This window comes from Schistocerca cancellata, chromosome 3, assembly GCF_023864275.1.
Source record: "Schistocerca cancellata isolate TAMUIC-IGC-003103 chromosome 3, iqSchCanc2.1, whole genome shotgun sequence".
In the NCBI taxonomy this organism is placed as follows: Eukaryota; Metazoa; Arthropoda; class Insecta; order Orthoptera; family Acrididae; genus Schistocerca; species Schistocerca cancellata.
The window spans coordinates 368450089-368470106 of NC_064628.1; the positions used below are offsets into that span (position 1 = coordinate 368450089).

The 20018-nt window shown below is 37.9% G+C and overlaps 1 protein-coding gene across 7 annotated transcripts in view; it reads left to right on the top strand.

The window, feature by feature from the left end:
- Positions 1–20018, top strand: part of LOC126175054 (CCR4-NOT transcription complex subunit 7) — a 119553-nt gene that overhangs the window by 15393 nt on the left and 84142 nt on the right. For 4 of the 7 annotated variants that reach the window (XM_049921567.1, XM_049921570.1, XM_049921568.1 and 1 more), the window contains 2 exons: positions 11674–11797; positions 18148–18290. In XM_049921567.1, the coding sequence (XP_049777524.1) occupies positions 11674–11797; positions 18148–18290 (267 nt within the window). Of the gene's footprint in view, positions 1–11654; positions 11798–18147; positions 18291–20018 lie in introns of all 7 variants that reach the window. The other 3 variants (XM_049921572.1, XM_049921571.1, XM_049921573.1) reach the window with 3 other exon arrangements.

Genomic DNA, 20018 nt, shown 5'->3' on the forward strand with positions numbered 1-20018 from the left:
TGGAGATTTTCTCCACTTGTAGACTGCGTGTTGTGTAGTCCTCATCATCACAGACATGCAAGTCACCTATTGTGGTGTCACCTGAAATAAGGCTTGCAACCCAGCAGTCAAACATCTCTGGCTGGGGCATTCCGACCATCAATGTTACACGATCTTTTTTAATTTTTCTATGGAGTGTAGCCATGTATGGAACTGAAACATGGAAGTAAACAGTTTAGACCAGAAGAGAAGAGAAGTTTTTGAAGTTTGGTGCTGTAGAAGAATGCTGAAGATCAGATGGGTAGATCATGTAGGTAATGAGTGGGTATTGAATAGAATTGAGAAAAAGAGAAATTTGTGTCTCAACATGACTAAAAGAAGGGACTAGTAGATAGGACACATTCTGAGTGAACAAGGGATCACCAGTTTAGTATTGGAGAGAAGTGAGTTAGGTAAAAATCGTAGAGGGAGACCAAGAGATGAATACGCTAAGCAGATTCAGAAGGATGTAGGTTGCAGTAGTTATTCAGAGATGATGAGGCTTGCACAGGGTAGAGGAGCATGGAGAGCTGCATCAAAGTGGGCTTCAGACTGAAGACCTCATCAGCAACATCTTTACCCACTTTTACCATGAATTTTATTTATTATATATTAATGTATGTTCGGGTGTACTGTCAGTTGTTATCAATCTGGTTTTAATGTGTGTGTGTGTGCAACATCCTCAGTATGTTTGCTTGTGAATAATGTCTGTTTACACCATTAAATTCTTATTCAGCAAGAGTGTTGATAACCATGGCATTAATAATAATAGTAATAATAATAGGTAGTACTGTGAATGCACAATGTGTTAATTTGACTGCTAATGATGGTTGTATTTTATTATTTGGAAATATTGTATTTTTCGTGTGGAATGATTCTGGAAATCCATGGAAAACCTCTAACAAGAAAATAAATGAAAAGGTATATAAGCTATCTCAGAGTTGGACGTATGTTTTTGAATATCATTACCATAATCGTAACTGTTGGGAGATAAAAATTTTGACTCTCTGTTCCCCGCAGATCTCTCTCCATTCATAACTTGGGTTTTCTACCCCCATTGTCCTTTCCATGCCTCATTCAAACTAAAATAGCTGCCTTTATCGTTTTATTTTTTTAAAAGAGGAACAAGGAGATTTCCACTTTCTCCTTGAGTGCAGAATAACAGTAGTATACAGTGTGCATTAGTATTTTCATATTGTCAGACAGTAGTTGGTATTCATTTGGTCAGCAATGACAGATTACTTGCTGTTGCTTCAGTTTAATATTGTGAGTACTCCATGTATCACTCATTAATAAGGCAAATAGTTTATAATGTGTAATTCACGTGGCTTGCCATAAACACTGACAAATCTGAATGTATAGCTTGTATATGAGACTCGGCATAATTTATCATACATTTTAGCAGGTGCCTGAAGTCAGATTTGATATCGTGCTGCCCTAATATCTGCCAAACCATACTCAAAATAAACCCAAGGAATATGAGATGGCACCATCCTTTAGTTGTCTTAATTTGTAGAGCTTACAGTTGGCCGTTTGCATTGTGGGTGGTATAATTTTGTAAAATCAGTAACATTTTCCTTTTGTGTATTGTGTAGATACTTCAACTCGGTAGAGAGATTTTTGTCCAGCACAAACCCTGCTATGTACACCAAAGTATTGAGAATTGTAATGTTGTGTTTGATGTGAAACACATCTTGCTGTTGGGGCCAATGACCCTGAGACTGGCAGAGTGGCATCTGTTAACATCTTTAGAGAACTCAACATATTTAGGAATTAAGGAGATAACTCACCAAATAGTGGAGGCATTGAGTTGTCCCATAGGCACACAAAAAGAATGAAAACTTTGCTAACTATTGGAAGGGAGCCTTTGATGAGCTAGAGAATGTACACACACACTCACACTCACACACACACACACACACACACACACACACAAAGCTACCTACAGGAACATTTCTACTCTTCTAAAGCTCCCCAAGTTGTTAGTGATGCAATTGTGAAGTAGAAACACTGAGGAACAGCCGAAGCTAAACCAGGACCAGGCGGACCTCATGTACTGACAGACAGGGAATATTAGGAAGGATCGATGTACAAAATCACAAGAAATTAACCGAAGAAATCACTTGTAAGTTCCAAAGTGCTACCAGCAGTTCAGCTAGCACAAGGACCATGCATAGAAAGTTAAAAGGAATAGGGAACAATGATTGAGCAGCTTCTCATAAGCCACACATTCCTACAGTCAGCACTAAAAGACAACATGAGGTGGTATAAAGAATGACTCAACTGGAAACAAGATTTGGAATAAAGAATCGTACTGTATTCTGTTTCAATCTTCTGATGGAAGTGTTTGGGTTTGGGCATGTGTGGAGAACATTACCTGCTTATGGACAATAACATCCTGAAGTGTGTGGTCCTGCTTAGTCTCAACATGAACTCAGTGGAATGCCTTTGGGATGAGTTAGAATGTCAGCTTCACTCCAAACCTCAGTGACCAGCTTCACCTCTTTCTTTGGTTTTGGCTTATTAGGAAAAGTGGGCTGCCAGTCTTCCACACACATTTGGACACCTCATTGAAGTGTTGCCAGCAGAGTTCAAGATTTTATAAAGGCAAATTGTGGACACACTGCATATTTTTGATCAGATGTGTATATTGTGCCACCTGGACACAGATTCCGGGATTTCAGTTCAGCTGATGGTCTGAGGTGGGGATTGTGATGGGTGGGGTGGTTAGAGAGAGAGAGAGAGAGAGAGAGAGAGAGAGAGAGAGAGAGAGAGATGGGAAGTGGGAGGGGTTTGGGACAGGTAGCTAGTGGCTTGGAGGGGATGGCTACAGGCTTGGAGGATAGGAGGTGGGGTTGGGAGGAGGTAGGTTCATGGGGTAAACATGCAACACAGGGGCCATTGGAGATGGTGAGCTGCAGCGCACCATGTGTTACCTATTTGTACTCTAGGTTATCAGAGGATTTCTTCCGAAACCTAGCAAAGTTTTCATTCCTTTTTGTGTACCTGTCAACAAAAGCAATGTGTCTGGTATTTGGTCTTAAATTGTTGACCTTCTGCCCGAACTTTCCTTACTAAATTTAGAATTCCATTAAATAGGTTCTTTGTGGCTGACTTCCTGTATTCTGAGTCCTTCCTGTCTAAACATACCTCATTCATCTCTTCCTGTCTGTTTTGAGATTTGGAATATTGTCTGTTATTCAGGATTCTGTTTTATTTTATCTGCAGTAGTGGGCAGTGAGATACTGGCCACAGTTAGAAGTCCTGTGTAGTGCTCACTAGACAATGCCCCTATTTTCTGCTCAACCTGAAACATTGAGACCATTGCACAACAAATGCAACTCATTGTTAAAAGATTGGAGAAATGGGCACACAGTAGCTGTATAAAGTTATCTCCAGAGTGAACAGTTGGTATTGATTTTAACTACCCATCAAGTTTTTATTGAAATTGAACTTAAACTGAGGGACAGTGGTCTCACTTTTAAAAATTTGCTGTGGTATCTAGGCCTCATTTCATACAAAGTGTGATAAAAAAAAACAGGAATTTTTTAAATATATGGGAAAATTTTTTTAAATTGTTGGTACACATGTTTGCATTTTCAGCTGTTTTGAATATTTATTTTATTTTTGATTGTCGGAAAGTTACACGTGTTTTCAAGAGCTTGGTGAATTTACTTATGAGAAAGATGGCTCAAAGAATTGCATTCAATGGACTAAAGTGCAGCACTGCATTTGAAATATTGACTGTGGCTTTTGGTGAATCTAGTATGATTAATATAAGGGTTTATGAGTGGTATAAACATTCAAAGAGTGTGGTGAAGATATTGAAGATGACGAGCACCCTGGACACCCAAGCACATCAATTACTGGTGACAGTGTGGAAGAAGTAAAGGAAATCATGATCGGAGAGGATTGCCTCTGATTTTGGCATGTCCCTGACTCACGCCAAGAAATTTTTTTGAATGTTTTCAGCATGAAACATGTAGGAGCAAAGTTTGTTCCGAAATTTCGACCAAAACTGATGTTGCACAGACATTGCTCAGGACCTGCTGAATGAAGTCGACAACAATCCTAAACTTCTAAAGAAGATTGTGACAGGTGACAAACAGAGGTATATGAGTATGATGATGAAACTAAGTCCCAGTTGTCCCAGTGGAATGTGCCTGAAGAGTCAAGACTAAAAAAAAATCAACAAGTTAGGTCACGTGAAGGTTATTCTCACTGTTTTAGTCAATTACCATGGTATAGTGTACCATGAGTTCATGCCTTATGGTCGTATGGTCAATAGGGTGTACTACCTGGAAGTTATATGCAGTTTGCATGAAGTAACCTGAAGAAAAAGACCAGCACGGCGGTAAAACCAGTCATGGAAACAGCATTGCGGTAATGCTTCTGCTCACACCTCAGTGTGTGTGCGTTTTATGTTGCCTCAGCTACCATATTTATGGCTCCATGTGACTTCTTTCTATTCCCGAGGCTGAAGAGAACCATGAAAGGACGTCATTTTACCACCATTGATGAGATAAAAACAGAATTGCTGAAGGAGCTGAACACCATAATGAAAATGGAGTTCCAGAAATGCTTACAAGATTGGAAAAAAGTGTTGGCACAATAGTGTTACATCTGAGGGGATTACTTTGAAGGAGACAAAGTTGATATTGTTGAATAAATAAAGATTCTTCAATAGAAACAAAAATTTGCTTTACTCTTTGATCACACCTCTTACATGTTACTGCTCCTGAAGAAGGTATTTAAAGAATTTTGTAATACCTTAGCCACGGATCATAAGGATAAAACCCTCTTGTAAGAGTTTCACTACACCATTTTGTGGTGCCAGCTTATCATGTTATATAGCATTGGGGGAGATAATACAAACTTGACTGACTCAATTAATGGAGAACTGGGTATTAGTGATCAGTTGCTATGGGTTCTGTAGGAATGTAGAGAAAGCTAGGATGATCTGTTCTAACTGTGACAGGAAGGATATTTCAGATTACCCAAGTAGTCAACAACAGGCATTCATATTGTGCCTTGGGCAGGTATGTGCTGAGCAAAGTTGTGGAGGGATGGGAGGTCCCTATGGTGTTTTGACAGCTGTGTTAGAAAGTTGTCCTCAGAGCAAAGATAGCTTCACTACAAATTGTCAAATGCTTGAAAATGAATAAAAATATGATGAAGCCTAATTTATCATAATGAGAATCATTTATGAAGCAATCAACAATATGAAAGTAAAAGTATGTCTATCAATCAAACAGCAAATCCTAAGAAGTTTTGATCTTATAATATGTCAGTAAACATATCACAGCCATATGTCCAGACACTCTGTGACCATAATATTATCGAAACAGAGGATGACAAAGAGAAGTCTGAAATACTAAATTTCTTTCTTCAAAATTGTTTTACTGAGGTCGATAGTACTGTCGACCTTCCTGTCAGTGATTACAAAAATATCAAATGACAGATGTTGTAATTAACGATTGTGGTGTAGAAAATCAACAAAAATCACTGAACAAACGAAAAGAAACTGATCTGATTGTTACTTACATGATTCTATATACAGTCTATGAAATCACTTGCTCCTCTTTTAGCAACGGCCTGTGTACATCACTGAAGGAATGAAGCATTCAGTGATTGAAAAAGTGCGCAGGTTACTCCTACTTTCAAGAAATTGTTGAAGAGGCACATGTGCCTATAGGCCTGTGTCACAGACCACATTCTGTTGTAGGATTTTGGAACATGTTTTATGCTTTCATATTGAGACCTTTCTAGAGATTGAAAATCTCTTTAGTGTCCCCAAAGAACGATCATATGAAACCCAACTCGCTGCGTCATCCACGAGATCCAGAAATTAGTATTTACTAATGAATTGGTTGATACCGTGTTCATTGAATACTGGAAGGCATTAGATACAGTTCTCACTGTCCACTAATGAACAAAACTGAATGTCGAAATATCAGACTTTGTGATTGGATTGAAGAGTTTCTAGCAAATAGAATGCAGCGTGTAATTCGTAACATGGACATCTTCAGGTGTAAAACTAACTTAAGCATACCCCAAGAGAGTGGGAAAGGTGGTTGCTACACAAATTTATTGGAATTATCTTCAGCAAGTGTAGTCCACTCATAAAGGAGGTAGCTGATAAAGTCCATGTGTGACTGACAGTTGAATATTTCTCAGCAGCCTGGAATTGTAATGAGATCCAAAGAAGAGCAGCATGTTTTGTCATAGGTTTGTTTTGTAAGTGGAACAGCATCATTGAGATGCTCATCCACTTCTAATGGCAGATGCCACAAGAGAGGTGTTGTCCAGTGCAGTGAGGTTTACTGTTAAAATTTGAGAGTGTGTGTGTTCTTCGAAGAGTCAACTAATTTAATGTGTCTTCTTACATATATATTGCAGAAAGAGAATGAAGGTAAAATTAGCGGTAGTAGAGTTCACGTGGATGTTTATGAACTGTTATTCTTCCTGTGAACCATTCGTGGCTGCAACAGGAAAACGGGGAAGTGACAGTGGTACCGTATTTACTTGAATCTAAGCCGCACTCGAATCTAAGCCGCACCTGAAAAATGAGACTCGAAATAAAGGAAAAAAAAATTCCCGAATCTAAGCCGCACCTGAAATTTGAGACTCGAAATACAAGGGGAGAGAAAAGTTTTAAGCCGCACCTCCAAATCGAAACAAAGTTGGTCCATTGTAATATGAGACACAATTTAGGTCGAATGAATGACGATACAGCTACAGTAGTTGAGTTCGAGTCGTAAGCTTAGCAGTTAAGCTTTACCACGTAGCCATTGCTATGCGTCAGGCGCTCCGTCCGTATTTATACGGGTACCCTTCCTTTTTCACGTGCTTCGTCTGGTTTGAGTCGATTGCTTATTTTGCTTTGATCTGATAAGTGTCGTTTTCTTTGTTATAGGTGTTTGCGTCACTCTAAGCTGAAAATGCATTACTGCATTGTGTCATGCATTTACAGCCTGTCGATGGCAAGAGACTGCTATTTGTTGTTACTTACACTGCTGCTTTCGTTGATAATCATCAACAAGAATCAAATAATAGACTGCGTATGATAGAACATGTTCTGAACGAGAGTTAGGCGAAAATTTTTCCCCGTTTGAAAATCTTTGCGGCCGCTTCTTTATTACATCAAATTCTGCACAGAAATTAGTCATCTTAGATTTAAAAATCTAGTCACTTGCCGTGCTTCATTTCTGACTGTATCACTATTAGGCATAAGAATAATACGAATATAAACATGACACGATACGTATATTCTTCCGCGTTTGCTGTTGTCTCACTCTAGTTTCGTAGTTTATTAGGCAGATAGGATTTAAATGAGATAGCAGCAAACACGAAAGAATACATGGCAAAATGTTTATATTCGTATTATTCTTATGGTGAAGAAAATACTGTATGTAATTCAAATTTCATCAGGTTCCTATTAGCAACCATCTCTTCTCACAGATAGGAAAAAATTCAGAACGTAGAGTTGGCCATATTGACAAACATCCCAAACAGTCTTGCCAGTCAGATTTTCGTAGTACACTGAAATTGTGCTACATTCGAAGATGAACAATACCGAATTTGTATTTACTTTGTTGGATTATGTATGAAAATGCAGTGGTCGAAACTCGCGGCGGAGAAAAAAAAGCTCGTCTTCCACTTTTTTTTTTTAAATTTATTTACTGACGCAGAGGTTTTGGCGCCAATATTTATCTTTGTGCCTACAAAGCATGCCTGCGTAGCGCTACATATATTCGACAGCTGAAGTTAGTTGTGGCGGCACGTACCAACATTTTTCGTAACTTACGCTTCCTTTGCAGTCGATTCTAAGCCGCAGATGGTATTTTGGATTACGAAAACCGGAAAAAAAGTGCGGCTTAGATTCGAGTAAATACGGTACACTAATTACTATAACTGGCCTTCCCACACGCTATAAGGTGGCATGTGAAGTGTAGATATAGACGTAGAATTCCTAAATCAGTTCCCAAGATTTATTTACTAAATGATTACAAATTTCATGCTGTTGAGATGTTTGTAATCTTGGGACATCAAGAGCATATAAAATATATTCCCTCAACTCTCGATTTCATAAATGCACCTCAGTCAATTTGGCACTTGCACTAGGCAGTCAAGTGAGTACGGACAATCCAGAATTACCCTCCTTTCTTCACAGGGAGGGGAGATGTGTGTCATTCTGCTGGAAATCAGGTCACATGGGAATTAGGAAAACCTACAGATGAAGCAGCCATGGATGCCTGCATGAGATCCAACATGGCACAGTGACACTCGGCCCCTCCCCTATATGCAGTCACCTTGCTGTTTAAGCATAGGATCATGTGTTACAATGTTATGAAAGGAAAGTTGCTACTCACCTTATAGCAGAGATGCTGAGTCACAGATAGGCACAACAAAAAGACTGTCACAAATAAGCATTCTACCAACAAGGCCTTTGTCAAAAGTAGACAACACACACACACACACCCATGCAAAAGCAACTGAAACATACATGTCCGCAATCTCGGCACCTGAAGCCACACTGTGAGCAGCAGCAGCAGCAGCAGCAGCAGTGCATGATGAAAGTGGCAACTGGGTGCAGGTGAGGAGGAAGCTGGGGTGAGGAAGGGGAGTGATAGTAGGGTAGGAGTGGGGGACGGTAAAGTGCTGCTGGGGAGTGCGCTGGGACGAAGTGGAGAGAGGGTATTCTTACATTCCATCCAGGATCATGTGTTAGTGAGAAGATGATAATTGACTGGAAATAGGGACAAGAAGCTGTAGTCATTCAGGCAAACAACCCGAATGTGGCACTCCTTGTCCTGATCATTGTATTCAGTGTCTCTCCTCACTGTTGTAGTCATCATCATCAAGAAGCAGCAGCAGCAGCAGCAGGTCATCACCGACAAACCACACTTCAGTTTTCTTGTGGCAACTGCCACTGATGAACGCTTCAGAACAGCTACCAAGATTAGCAAATGCTATTTGAGTATGGGGAAGTCTGTTTCCTTATCTACTTTTATGTGATATGATTTTTATTCAACCTTTTACTAATGATTGCAGTTGTGAAGAACATCACGATCGTGGGTGGTAGGGACGTGGGAAAAAGGAACTGTGTACTGTCTCCCTTACATTGGGGTCAGGAGATACTGACAAGCACGCCAAGGGGTAACAAGGAATAGTACTGTGTCGTAACTACTGTCATGGTAGCACACCCCCAATATTCTCTTGCCCTATCAAATAATAAAAAAGGAAGATTAATCTGAAAATGAGGTAAGAATTTTACCATTCCATTGTTTGATGTTGTGGTTTTGAAATTGAAAAACTGTCAAGACATTTTATTTGGGTAGAAGTGTATCCAAAACCATTTTTGTTAACTTGCTCATCTGTGCAACTTCATGACAAAATTTCTACTTCAGTACTATGAAGAGATTCCTGCAAGTAAACTTGCAACAGTAGTTTCAGATTCTAGGTTATTGTAATTTTATACAAATTAAATATGACTATATAATGAACTTTCCATCAGAGAAGTGTAGGATCTGTGTTTAATGACAGTGCCTGACTTGTAAAAAAACTGTGGTCAAAGATTTGATTCAGACTGGCGTTGTTCTATCTGGCACTTAGATTTAATTTGCAAAGAAAATCCCTTGTCACAGGTATTGATGAACAATGTTGTTATTTTCTTTAACTTCTTTTACTTGCACAAATTTTTTGAGAGTATTCTTTCATCTCCAACAGTTCTATGAGATGTTTAATCAGTGTTTAGTACTATGACAGTATGCATTCGGAGATAAGAATGTGATTTCAAAACATTGACAACCATACAAGAGTTAACAAAAGTGCTTGAACAGAACAGCTTTCCTCCTTTTCCAACATCAGACGAGCTGCAAGGGCAATACACTGGTCATTGCATGTACTGTTGTTACGATATTGTCCAGTGTTTCAGTTTGCAGTACGTGTTTTTTTCTGTAATTGCAAAGCCAGCAGTTATCTTCATATGTATAGGAATTAGTGAAATAAGTTGTTTGCCTGTGTAACATAATTGATAGGTGTACCTTTACCTTTATATAATGGTTTTGAATACTTTTTGGTGGAATTATTACTTGTCATTTTTGTGTCAAGTGTGTTGGTAGTTAGTATATAATCTTGCAGAACTGAAACATATTGAAACAAATATTCCAAATTCAGTTGATTGTTTTGTCCTTAGCTTTGCAAATCAGCTTCATTAAGATTTTCATAATTTGTGCCAAGATAATTATTGTTATTAGATTTATTTGTGAATTTACATGCTACTTTACCTCAGTCTTGAGATTATGTAGAAAAACACACACACATTTGTGGTTTGAGACTCATTTTCATTGATATAGGCAACTACAAAGAAGTTGGTTCTGTTCTTTCATAGGAAATGTTTGTAGTTCATAATAAATTGTGAAGTTGCAGTTGTAAGTGACATCATTTATGTTGAGGGCCGAATGTCCACCTAAATTTCCCAGTTTTCTTGTAGCTCTGTAATATGTATGAGAATGTGTGACTTGGTGTGTGGATTAACATGAAAACAAAAGCATACTCATTTTATTGAATTTAGTTCAGTGACACCAGTATGGACCTGCTTGTGACTTGCTTTTGTACTCAATAAAATCTTCAGGTGGTTATCAGATGCCCACATCTTTTATTTAAATCTAGATTCATTTATAGATGTGGTCTAGAAAGACAAGTGATGCAGTTTTGTTCCTATGTGTATTGTGATTACCCCACTTTTATCACTAAGACATAAGATGAAATACACTTATGAAAAAGTAGTTAGTAGAACATTATCTGATGATAGAGGAAGTTTCTTGTAGTTCATAATTGAGAGTTGGGTGTGATGGGATGGAAGCCTATGTCTTTCTTGCTTATATGTCTTTTATTTTGGCTGGGTATTCATGAACTAGCTTGTCTCGGTATTATTTTCCATGTACAGGTATATACTGCTTGAATTAGGCAGTGATGGTTTGTATCCCCAGATGGTGCTTTTCCTGCTGTTTGCTTTCTGTTCTTTCTGTGCAGTTCTAACCCAGTTTCTTGAAAGTTAGCATTCATTACATCCTCTCTGAATTGGCCCAGTGAAATCATTACTCGTATAAATGATGCTATGTGCCATGTGAGTGTAAATGTCTGTGTATGGAGTTTTCAGTTCTCAACCACCAGCAATAATTTTTACCTCATCTTTGAGCATTGTAATCCATCCTTCACTGAAAGAAACAAGTTGCATTTAATTAAGTTACTTGTAATAAGTCTGTGAGCTCACTATTTGAGGCTAGATGTTTTTGTGTTATTTTGTTTATGTGTAAAGTTTACAACTGAAATGTCAGTTGTGGAGGAGCCCTTTTAAATGTTTTGTTTCATTAGTTACATTAACAGCTGTTAGTATTGTGACATGGCAAATTGTGCATCAGTTGCCTTCAGTGTTTGTATAATTGGCATGATCTGGGCATGGCTACATTGGACAGCCATTTTTTTGTGCGATGGGTTTGTATCAGTGCCACAGAGTCCTTGCACATTCTGTTTTCCTTTTCATTAAAAAAATTTTTTTTTAGTAGTTTCAGGTAATAGTCTTCTTCAGATCTCTATGGAATACTGTTAACCTTTGTTTTCCTTGCTGACAGTAGCTGTTTGGTTTTTAAGATTCTGCTGTTCAGCAAGTGCGAGGAAGAGAAGCTCGGAAGCCTGGTTCAGGCATCCAATGTGAACTGGGCCACACATTTACTGGAGAAACTGGGGTGCGGTACTGCCATGCCCACAGCTACAGGTACATAAAAAATTAAAAAAGAAAACTATTAATCATACTTTGTACAGTTTGCCATACATAATAAAATGTTGAAAGAAATGTGACATAATAGTGTACCAAATCACCTAAAGAACAAAAGTTATCATTGTAAGCATACTAATCTTTAGAATTTAGATACTGATCTGTTTGATTTTGTGATGTGGTGAAATGGCCGATCAGTTTACCGCCAAAATTAAATGCTCAGCTGACTAAACCAAGGATGCAAAACAACCCATTTCTCCAGTCATTAAAAAAAGAAAACTACATAATTGAATCAGGCTGACAGATTATTATAAAAGTTTGTACTTTTCTGCACAAGACTGTTTTGATAATTTGATGGATGTATGAGCTAGGCCAAAATCTGGTGTGACAGAACAGAAGCTGTGATTATCGGAGGCAATCACAATGATACAAAGGCTACACTTAGTGTGCTTTAGAAGTAATGTTGTTACCTAATAGTTAGCAATAACAGAGCTTCACAGAATAACAGTCAGATTAACAGTGCTGATAATTGCTGGTTATGCCCTGGTAGTGAAAGAACAAAAAATGTGTTACCATTTATGTGACTTAAGATGACTGGGATTTTCCTGAACATCTGAAACACTCTGCGGTAGAAGCATCCCAAATGATTGCTGGGGAAGAAAGGAGGTGGAGGGGGGGGGGGGGGGGGGGAGACATGGCAACTCCGTCTTAACTGCTCGGTAATTTGCTGTATTCTGATGAAATTCAGTTGAGGAAAACAATAAATCTGAGACTGAACTGCTGGTCAGTACTTACATCAGGAGGTGAAATGTTAGTATTGGTGAAGGATTTATATAAAAGTCACACTCTACCTAGCTATTGACAATAGTACTTCCTTCCTCAAGAGGAGAGAGAGATTGTTTTGGGAAGATTATAAAGGAAGAGCAGATCACTCGCACACTAAGGAGGGACCTGTTAGTTCCAAAAGATAGGTAACATGTCACTTTTATTTTTGTGTGTGTTTATTGCCAGCACTACACATTTTACTTTCTGAAGATAAGTAATGAACAGCAATTCTATCTCAAATTGGTTAGTTTTCATGAAAGTATATTAAATGAAGATAACATTTTACAGTTATCGATGTACAGTGATTACATATTTTGGAAATGTTAATTTATTTTGCTGGAATTGTTAGTTCTTCAGGCAGTTGCAGCATAAGGAAAAAGTATGAAATTGGCATCAATTTTGCTGTAATGAATTGCTGTGGTGTGAATCCAAAGTGGTTTGCATTATTTGAAATCCATTCAGTTAGCATAGTGATGCAATTTTGTGAATGGAGCAAATGAATTAAATTTTAGACACAGAATGAAATGAAAATATTGCGGTTTGGAAGTAAAAAAAAAATACTTATCTTGGCATTAGGTTCTGACAGTAAAGGCTTAAATGAAAAAGATACGTAAACAATTACAGTTTTATCCAGTGATGCAACACTGTGTTGTCATTGACACCGAGGGAAGAGTACATGCAGTTATTCTTTTGGGTGTTTTTGCATGTGTTTCCATTGGCGATTGTGCACGAGGTGTGTTAAAAATAATGGAATATTAATTTTGTTGTATTTTTTTAAAATTTCTATACTTAAATGTTATCTGCTTCAAAATAGTCCTCGTTAGTTATACATCTGTGTCAATGCTTTTTCCCAGTCCCCGGTACACTTCAGGAGTTCAAGCTTTGTGATAGTTTCTTGGCTCTCTCAGGATGCATTTTTAATATTGTGTGTGTTTGTGGAATGATGGGGACTTAACTGGTGAATATGGAGTGTGGGGCATTATTACAGTGTTGTTTCTGGAAAAAAATTAACAAAAAAAAGCAAAGAATTGTGAGCGGATGCATTTATTGTGTTGCAAAAGGCATGTGAATTGTCTTCCCACAAATCTGGGCAAGCACACCCCACTCCCCTACCTTGCCACTCCCTCCAGTTTGTGTCATGTAAATGACATTGAATATGTAAGTAGTACTCCTGTCATATCCATAAACCCAGCCCTCATTATGTGTTATGACACACTTCTGTAGATCTGCATTATTTTTGACTTCACCTAGTGACTCAGAGCAACTTGCAATTGAAGCTGTTTTTGTTACAAATTCAACAGTTTTGGAGAAAATTTTGCTGTCGCATGATTCACATCCAAAACGTCTGAAAAAGTTTCAATGCATGAGCCAGTTGGTATGCCATTGTCATTAATGACTTCTCTGTATGTGATTTAATGGTTATTCATAATCATTTCCTTCACTTCTCCACAATTTCATCATTTGATGATGTGCTGGGCACCTGTGCCATTTGTCAGCTTCACCATCTTCACGAACTTTTTCAAACCAGTTCTACCATTTCTTTTCTTATACCAGAATTTGATACAAATTCTCTGATTTGTTTTTACACAAAATGAATAATCATCGATACTACCAAAACACTCGTAACCTTTTTGACAGCTGATAACATGCTAAGTATCCCATATGGCTAAAACTGTGCATATACTTTTCAGACATATTTACCAATGCAGCAGGGAAAATATCATGTGAATCAGACTAATACAGCATGTGGAATTAGAAAACACCCATTACTTTTTGAACACACCTTGTTTGTGGTAATTAGAAGGTCACGGGAGAGTGATTTGGATGAATTACTGGGAGACTGTAGGAGGTGGGAAAAGTCTAATACACCAGTAGCGAAGAAGAGAAAGGATGTTGTCTTGCAACAGTGTCCAGCTATTTGAAAGAAAGGATGTTATTATTTTTAAAAAAGTGACGTCATGGAACCATCAAGAGCAGTTTGTTGATGTTGTGAGTGTAGATGTTTCACCTGAAAAGAGAGAGGGAGGGGAGAGAAGATTTTAGAAAAAGAAAGTCTGATGGCATTTGTGCAAGTATCTTGTAAAAAATCTTGGAGAATGTATTATAACTTGCATACATATATTTGAGAAATTGTTACTTTGCCTCATACACATGCTTGTGATTTGTCATGCATGTGTGTGTTACGGAAGGAAGAGTACTTCTGAACCTATTAGGTATTCCTCAGTCATCTCATTATGAGCAGATGTTCTAGATAGTTACCTACTGCTGGGACACGCATAGTGTTCGATAATGATTCAGTTTATCTTTCTGGTGCAGCTTTTCCCACTTTTATCTGGAATATCACCATAATAACAATGTAGATGCTGTTCAATGCCACATTGAAAACCTTATTAATACTACTATTCCAACATCTGCATCACATTTCAAGAAGCAAAATTTTCAGGAAATTACCTTCCTTCCTATAAATACTTCATTGCATATTGTAAAATTGTGAAAATGGTAACCTGCAGTCATTTATTTCCTCGTACATACAAGAATTTTCAGCTGCAATATAGCCTGCATCATCTCTTTTCTAAGAAATGGGACTCCTCTTTCAACATAGTGAAGCATTCCTCACCACCGTTGATATTGCTGGTAATTTCAGTAGTTTCAATTTACTCTAGGACTGAAAAAATTGATCTCATAGAGAACAATAAATTGACCAGTTGCTGAATGACACAGTTCCAACCAATATAGCACAGCAAAGCTAGGAATTTCAACACAGATCATGGCTCATATAACAGGATGGGGAACACTAATGGGCGTATTAGCAGTGCACTTAGCACATCATTCTACAGATGTGCGAAGAATCTTGATCATATCCATGACAATGGGATACACAGGGATTGACTCTGAGAGTTGACAGTTTATGCAGTTACTGTTAATAACATCATATTTACAGCTGGCCCACTGTTTCATTCACACTGTATATTTATGAGCTCTGTATACACTACAATGCTTCATCAGTGGGTGTTAATGTCTACTTACTTCATGGAGCCATATACAAGAGGACAGAAATGGGATTTTGAAGCATGGGTTCTCGTTCAATCCTGTGGAAACCGCAGTAACACACTACAGTGGAGTAAGGATTTTACATCTTCACTCTGAATTATTCTTAGGCAATGTTCTGTTATCTGGTGGGGTTGAGCAACATTGCTTCAAAGGACTCTTGTTTGGGAACTACTAACTGACTTGACTACCACACTTGACTTCTAAACAAGGAACTGTGTTGTAAAACGAGACGCCTTTGGTTTGCTGATGGGTTGACCTTATAGCTTCTTGTACTTAAATAAAAACCTTGTAACTTATTTTATGTAGGCTATGGATGTGTGGCATAGTGAACTGCTGCACTGTTGGTACGATGCCTGCTGTACCGATCATTGCAGTGGGGTAAGGCTAGAAGCAGGAATATTGACTTGGGTTAGTAATGGTAGACTCATTTATATGATTTATGCAGCAACAATCCATTGAGTGCCTGATAGTGCCTACTCTGTATAATGATGAAAACCTTCCTTTTGAGGTAGCCCATGGTATAACACATTTTGGCATGTTCCGAGGCTGTATAGAGTGCACATACCTTATTAAGTACAGATGATTACTACATTCCAGTATTTCATGACTACCCCTGCTAAGGACTCATCTGTCCAGTTGATATAAGAACAACAACATTGTTGATTATGCAATATGGATAGGGAGATTCATTGAGCACACATCATTTTTATGACCAACTTTGTAGCCCTCATCCAACTGTGGAATGTATGTGACTAAGGAAGAAAAAGTCTCTCTATGCTGTGATTCAGTGAGCTGCCTCCAACCACTGGACAAATTTTACCCATGGCATTTGCTGGTAGTGCATATCCTCAGTCTATTTTATGAGCTTCACAAGATAGAAACACCAATGAAACTGCCTGACGGTAATTATTATTTTACAAAATTTACAACGATCACTTATGACTTCTACTACCTGGTATATAGACTGAAAAACTACAACTTCATCCCACTCTCTTGGAAAGAACCCATTTTACAGTCCAAATTATACAAGCTACACACAGCTGATCCATAGCATCAATGTGAAAGACTCATCCCAGTTTGGTTGGTGTCTATCTAACAGGAATGCGTAATTCATTAGCCTGACAGCTCTGAGGAGGGAGACTGGACACCTCTATGTCCTACATATTAGCAGACTATGAAACAGAAATCCAACAAATCCATCACTTCATCTGGAAAAGTAAACTTTGCATGAAAATCTTGAGTTTCTACCACCTGCACACAGACGTGCAGAGATATGGGGGCTATAGTTTTTCTTTTCTTCTGAGATAAAGCTGCATTTACAAACTTTTTGGAGTTGCAAGTTTTTAAATGTATTTTTGTTCGTGTAACTGATTGGTTAGTAGGGTTATTAATGTGTCTCATTTCTTTTACAGGACTTGGTACTCTAGTCTATATAAGTGTCACATTTCTACAGTCATTATACTGCATATAGACAGCTCCGGAATTACAACAACATGTTTGTTTACAGAACATGTTATTTCGTTTGTGCATCAGATTTCTTAAGCATTTGAATTAAAACTTCCTTTTTAAAGATGACTTGTCTTTATTGTTGATTCATACACTCTGCACGTTAACTTATTTGTGGCATAATTTGTTCAGTTCTTTTTTGTCGCATTATGCTCTTGTCATTCAGACTGTATCAGTAGCGATTTGTTGCATTGGTTTGTGTATCTTCATGACCGAATGCTTTTCTCTGAGATCTCATCACTTCTGCCATGGGATATTCAGTTTTGAGTCATCTCAGAAACCATGAAATTAGTGACAGTAGGAAAAAAGATCTCCATGTGTAATTCACAGTGTAGTAATTTGGGTTTGGCTACTTGGTGGAGTTCGTTGTATCATAAAATAGTCTTGTGGTCCATGTTTCTGCTTTGTTGTTGCTCATTAGAGAATAATTTACCTGAAATTGTCAACTATCAGCCACATCCATATTATTAAGTGCAGGGAATAAGTGTGTTGAAGCACACTGGTGTTTATGTTGTAGATGGTTTATTAATTGTTAAGTTTTTAGTCATGTGTTGACATTTTTGGCTCAATGATTGGTGCATGCAGAATAAAGTGGAATGTGTATGTAGTTCATGATCGTTAGAAGATAATGAAGAACCAACACAGCACTGTACGTATCTGCATGTATGCTATTTTGCATAACAAATCTGAATGTTTGCTGTACAAAATATATTTTTTAATTGCTTAATGTTGCATAACAAAACGGAATTGAAGGCTACAGTGACAGGTTAGTGCATTGTCAGTGTAAATTATTATAGGATTAAGAAATTGTGATGTCTGAAGTAGTAATATTTCCCACTGCTGTGGTTTTATCAGGTAATGCCATTTTACAAAAAAAGTAATAACCCCAAAAGGTAAACAACAACTTCTGGCTGTTCATAATATATTGCCTCTTGTAAATTGTGAGTAAATACCTGTGTCTGTTTTAGGAGGTAGCGGAAGTTCTCATGGGGGCCACACAAACATTCCTAGCAATGAAGAGTGTGGAATACGGGATGTTTGGCGGCACAATCTTGAAGAAGAATTCAAGACGATCCGTCAGGTGGTGCAGAAATACCATTATGTGGCAATGGTAATTAAGTCCTTACTACTGTCAAATGTTGTGACTCACTTATTCCTACTAATTACATGAGCACACCTATCAATGCTCTCCTTGATCCCTGTCCCAGCTCCTCCTCCTCCTCCTCCTCCTCCGACTACCACTACTACTACTACTGGAAGTTCTATGGTTCAGCTCTACCTACTTTCGTGTTAATGGATGTTACCTGTGCCCTTTTGTAATCAAAGGGCAGATTCCTCTGTTGAACAAGTCTTTGATAACTTAATATCAAGAGTGGCCCTAATTGACTTACAAATTCTGTGTGGAACATAACAGGTAATGTCCTGCAGCATTATTGAGTTTGAGATATAAGATGATTTTCAGTACCACTGGTACTTATTTTGCTATGCCACCTTACATGAGGCACAGCTATTTAATGATAGCAACATTCTTTGAGTTTTCCTTTGTGAAAGAACATTTTAAGCCAGTATTCAATAAATCAATTTTTGTTATTTTATGATACAGTTCGTGTCTTGTCTGTACAAATCTGGACACTGGTTCATGTTGCACTTAAAACAAGTCTGGACACGGTGTTTGCTCCACTTAAAGAATGACCAAAATTTTTTGGGGTTTTAAGGTGAATCATGGGATAATATTTTGCTGTTGTAGTTATTGAAGGCTCTACACATTGCCGAATGGTTTTCAGTTACTGTTTATGTATCAGAGGACTTGTGCCTTATTTTGTACGTGTTTCTTTAGAAGCTTCCTGATACTGCCTGTAAACAAGGTGGGATCTCTGTTACGTTTCTTAATTCTGATAGATACACATTGTATTAGAGCTTGATTGGCAGTTCGTTTGAACTTGGTTCTCAATCTGTTCACTATCTGTGTCAAATGATCATATTTTCTGTCTGAGAAATGAGATAACCTGTGTTTCTTGTTACTTTTTGAAACATTTCTCTGCTTAAAATTAGAGCTTGGAATTCAACCGGATCCCAAAGAGTTCCACATGAAGTGTTTCATTCAGTATATAATCATAAATGTGTTTTCCTGGTTCCAGCAGGTCTCGTATTTGTTGGAAATCATATGAGTCTTTGCAGGATCATTACTCATCCTGATTAAAATCATTTTCAGTATTACACTAAAAGAACTGTAAAACCGAAGCTTGAACTGTCGGTTGTATAGTTGTTTTAATGTTCCATTTGGATGTATTCTGACATCCAAATTGAATTTATTAAAACAGACACTGGAAATGGAAGCTTACGCACTTATAATACTTCATCTGTGTGGCACGAGCCATTTGTAGACTGTGTATAGTATTGTTGTGTTTGGGACCTTGGTTTGTACATGTATGTCATCAGCAAAAATTGGCAGATGTTGAACAGTCTGTCAGCCATTAAAGAGGAAACAATGTGTCAACTGTTCAAGAGGAATTCTCCTGGTTTAACAACAGGATAGTTAAGTTTCAGTCATGTGGTACTGCTAGTCTGTGATCCTCTGCTTCCTATGCTGAAGATAAGTTTCCGGCCATTCAAGTTTCCCTAATAGGTTTTGTGTTGATGAGATACATTGCCGTGGTTACAAAATATATGAGCAGGGCAGTTTTCATTGTTCTTTCTGTAATGATGCCATTTGGGAGATTGTACATTTCTTTCTCTGCAAAGATTTTTTTAACAAAACCCAAAATCAATCAGTATTCTGTTGTAGCCCACTTACCCAAAATTTCTTAGAGAGGAAGGCATGAAATGGGTTTGTAATGAG